Source organism: Monoraphidium neglectum, assembly GCF_000611645.1.
Source record: "Monoraphidium neglectum strain SAG 48.87 unplaced genomic scaffold scaffold03332, whole genome shotgun sequence".
Taxonomy (NCBI): domain Eukaryota; kingdom Viridiplantae; phylum Chlorophyta; class Chlorophyceae; order Sphaeropleales; family Selenastraceae; genus Monoraphidium; species Monoraphidium neglectum.
Window position 1 is genome coordinate 1 of NW_014010296.1, and position 4,052 is coordinate 4,052.

Below are 4,052 nucleotides of genomic sequence, written 5' to 3' on the forward strand. Positions count from 1 at the left end.
CCCCTGCCCCTCCGCCGCCGCCCCAACCACCCGCCGCCGCTCGCCCGCCGCCGCTGCCGCCGCCGCTGCCCCAGCCGCCGGCGCCGTGCCCGCCGGCGCCGCCGCGGCCCGCCTGCCTCACCGACTCGCACTCTGACAGCCGCATCACCAGGCTGGCATCCAGCTGGCCCTTCAGGCCGTACTTTGGCGCCCAGATGTTCTCCTCTATGTCCGCCACGCTCGCCACGCAGGCGCGCAGCGCCCTCCCCGCCGCCAGCCCCGCGCCTGGGCCCGCGTCCAGTGGCCCGCCCAGCGCGGCGGCAGCGCCCTCAGCCGTGTTTGGCTGCCGGGCGCCAACGGCCTGCTGCTGCTGCTGCTGCTGCTGCTGCTGCTGCTGCTGCTGCTGCTGCTGCTGCTGCTGCTGCTGCTGCTGCTGCTGAGTCTGGCGGTACTCCTCTGGAGGCGAAGGCATGTAGGAGGCCAGCCAGGCCGCGACCGCCGGCGCCTGCTGACCCAGTGCCGCCGCGGCCGCCTCTTCGGTGAGGCCCACCTCCAGCAGCTTCTCTCCAGCTGCCGCAACCACCTCGTCAATCTGCGGGCGGCGGGCCAGCGCTGTAAACCGAGCAGCAACGGCATGTCCAGGTACCGATACGCCAGGGTGCCGGGGCAAACCTCCGACATCCGACCCGACCCTGGCTGCCATCACACCTTCCTTGGCCACCCCTGGATCACCAACACAGCTGAAGCATCCCAGGGGTTGGCAGGCATACTGCTGAGTGTGATCCGCCCTCGGCCCGTTTTAGTGCATGCCGCCCTGTCTGCTGCGTGCCGCCTTCTTTACTGTGTGCCGCTCTGGATACTGCGTGCCGCCTTCGAGCCTGCCGCGCCGCACCTGCTGCCGCAGCCAGCCGGCGTCGACGCCCTCGTTCCCGCGCGCCCTCGCGGCCACGGCCCGCTGCAGCAGATCGTGGCCCAGCGTGCCCAGCAGCGCCTTGTCCCCGGGGGTGCCGCCGAAGCGCTCCTGCAGCCATGCGCGGCGCGTGCACTGCAGCGCGGCCGCGACGACGGTGCCTGCACGGCGGCGCGAGGGGGCGACAACGAAATCAACGCGCCGCCAACGAGCTGCTCAACACGACAGGAAACACCAACGGCGCGTCTGGTGGATTGATGGAACCACACAGTGTCGGTGTCCTGACTTTGGTCGTTGCAAAGCTGCGTGCATGTTACGGGGGAGCCGCGAGCCCTCGCGAGGGCCGCTGGCGCCCATGCGTTGCGACAATCGCGCGCGAGCGCAGCGCCGGCCGCGAGGCGGCCCACCTGACAGCAGTACATCTGGGTGTGCCACCAGCAGCCCCTGCCCGTGGTCAAAGAAGCAGTGCGCCCCCTCGTCCGCTGGCGGCGCGGCAGCGCCCCAGCCGGCGTCTGCAATTACTCCCGCCGGGCGGGGCGCGCCGCGCCGCATCGGGGCGATGAGGTTGACGGGCGTGCCTGGCGGCAGCGGGGTTTCGCTCCAGGGATGGCCGATGTGGGCGGTGACGACTTCGCCCTGCGGACCAATTGATTCACGATGCGTGTTGTGCGGCCGGCGGGGCGGTGAGTGTGCACGCCTTTCGGCTCTGGCAATCGTGAGTCGCTAGCACAGCCATTGCATCTGAAGGCGGGAGGACATCGTACTATCGTGCGCGCATACACACACCACACACACACACACACACACACACACACACACACACACCGTATAGGGGTTGATGCATCGCGCCACGACCTCGTGGCCGCGGTCCTCAGCCTCCAGCACAACATGATACACCGCCCTGCGGTCCCCCACCAGCCGCGGCGGCTCCTCATGCCGTTGCCGCCGCTGCTGCCGCCGCTGCTGCTGCTGAGCGCTGCCGCCCTGCTCCTGCCCTAACGACACCGGTTGCATCGGGCGCTGCTGGAGCTGCTGCGTGGAGGCGCCCGCAGCCGGCTGGGGCGGCGCGGCGACGCCCTGCGTTGGCAGCGTGTGCAGGGTCGGCGGCGTCGTGGGCACCTGCGTGTCGCACGAGTCGTTCCCTGGAAGCTGCTGCTGCTGCTGCTGCTGCTGCTGCTGCTGCTGCTGCTGCTGCTGCTGTAGCTGCTGGGTGGGGTCCGCAGCTGCCTCCTCAGCCGCGTCCTCCAAGCCGCCCTCCAGATCCATCAAAAAGTCCTCATACTCCTGCAGGGCCGCCGCCACACGGGCAGACCGCCCGGCCGACTGCGGCACAGCGCCCGCAGCCGCCGCCGCCGGCGCGGGCGTCCGCCCACTTGGCGCCTGTTGCCGCCGCTTTGCTGTGGGTGGCGTGGCGGCAACGGCGATGGGGGCAATCTGCTTTGCCTGCTGCTGGTCTCGTTGTTCACTCGCTCTGGGCCCAGGATTGTGCCGGCGGTACTGTGACTGCTGCTCCTGCTGGGACACGCGCTGCTGCCCTCCCTCGTGTTGCTGCCGCTCCTGCTCCTGCTGAGACACGCTTTGCTGTTCCTGGTTCTGCCGCTGTCGCGAGAACCTTGGGGTGGCAAAGCCGCACCCCTCTGCTGCCGCCTCTGCGATTGGCGCCAGCCTGCAACCTCGCAAGTCCACTTGGTGTACGTCCATGTCCGCCTGCCCCGTGTGCTGCTGCTGCTGCTGCTGCTGCGGCTGCTGCTGCTGCTGTGCGTGCTGCTCCTGCTGCTGCGCCTGCTGCTGCGCCTCCTCGTCCGCAAAGCCCGCCGCCTCCTCGACCGCCGCCTCGGCGGCCGCAGCCGCTTCTGCCGCCGCCGCGGCCGCGGCCTCCTCTGGTATTTCCCCCCTGAGCACCTTGCCGCGCACCATAACCTCAACGCGGTCAAGAAGGTCCAGCAGCGCGCGCCGCTTCTGCCCGACCCGCTCCCGCCGCACGGAGCTGCTGCAGCCGCGCAGCGTCGAGGGGCACGCGGCGGCGGCGCGGGCTGTTGGCGGCTTGCTGGCAGTCGCCTTGAGGGCAGCGCTCGCGGAGCAGGGGGCGCCCGCCGGGTGCCTGAACGCCCTGCGATTCGAGCATGTGGGTGGCTTTGACAGGTGCAGCTGTGCGAGCCGCGTCCGCGTATCCATGCTGCCGCTGCATCTGCGGCTGTCCAGTCCATGGGCTTGCCCGTCAACACGGCCACTAGGCAGAGCGCTGAGCGTCATGCGAAGTACCCCACAACCCCCACAAGCCCGGCACCCGCCCCTCCTCACCCAACGCGCTGACGGCCGGCCGGCGTGACGCAGCTGGGGCTCTGCACCACCAACGAGTCCAGCACCCGCTGCAACACGTCGTCGCCCCCAGAGCCGCCAGCATCGCCCTCACCACTGCCGCCACTGCCACGGTCCGGCGGGTGTGGTGAAAGCATCTGCTGCAGCTGGTGTTGCTGCTGCTGCTCCCGCCGCTGCAAATCTTGCTGCTGTTTGCTGCCGCACAGCGAGCCTGTGGCCACGTCTGACGGCGCTGCATCGCTGAGGGCCGCACCTGCGGTCGACGCAGCGCTGCTTCGCCTTGGCGCTGGCGCTCGGGCCGGGCCGACGGACGCGCCCCCGACACTCGCGGCCCGCGCACGCCCCAGCAGCCGCCGCAGGCCGCCTATCCCGCCCCTGCCGCTCCCGCACACCGACGCCTGCTGATTGTTGCCGCTGCCTTCATGCCCCGGCGACGCCGTCCCGCGCCGCGAGCGGCCCGCGCCGGCGCGGCCCTCGGGGCTGCTGCTCGCCTCCTTGGCCCTTGACGACCCACTGCCGCCGTCGCCGGGTGCGCTGCCGCCCTCGCCCGTCGACTGGATCAGAGCGGCCTTTGAAATCAGGGGCGGTGAGGCAGCCCATGTGACGTCTGGGCGCTCCTCCTCGTCCGCCGCCAGCTGAGACAGCAGGGAGTTGTCAAGGCCAGGGGCGCGGCGCGCCGCCGGCGCGCCGGCCGGCCCGCAGCTAGCTGCTTGCATAGCCTCCAGCGCAGTTACCGCCTGCGCATTGGCGCCGACGGCCGCCGCGGGTGCGCCAGGCGTCGCAGCGTCAGCCTGGCCTGGCGGGGCCGCGGGTCGCGCGACCAGCGCAGAGGCGGTGCGGGCGG

At 71.3% G+C, this 4,052-nt stretch overlaps 1 protein-coding gene across 1 annotated transcript; it reads right to left on the reverse strand.

Annotated features, from left to right (window-relative positions):
• Positions 1–117: 117 nt before the first annotated feature.
• Positions 118–3,345, reverse strand: MNEG_12606 (hypothetical protein; the record flags this gene model as incomplete). The annotated part of the gene is made up of 7 exons (XM_014038922.1): positions 118–130; positions 183–571; positions 872–1,050; positions 1,297–1,525; positions 1,715–2,286; positions 2,563–2,999; positions 3,191–3,345. 7 exons carry the CDS (start codon positions 3,343–3,345, stop codon positions 118–120), a joined length of 1,974 nt encoding a protein of 657 aa, XP_013894376.1.
• Positions 3,346–4,052: the final 707 nt, after the last annotated feature.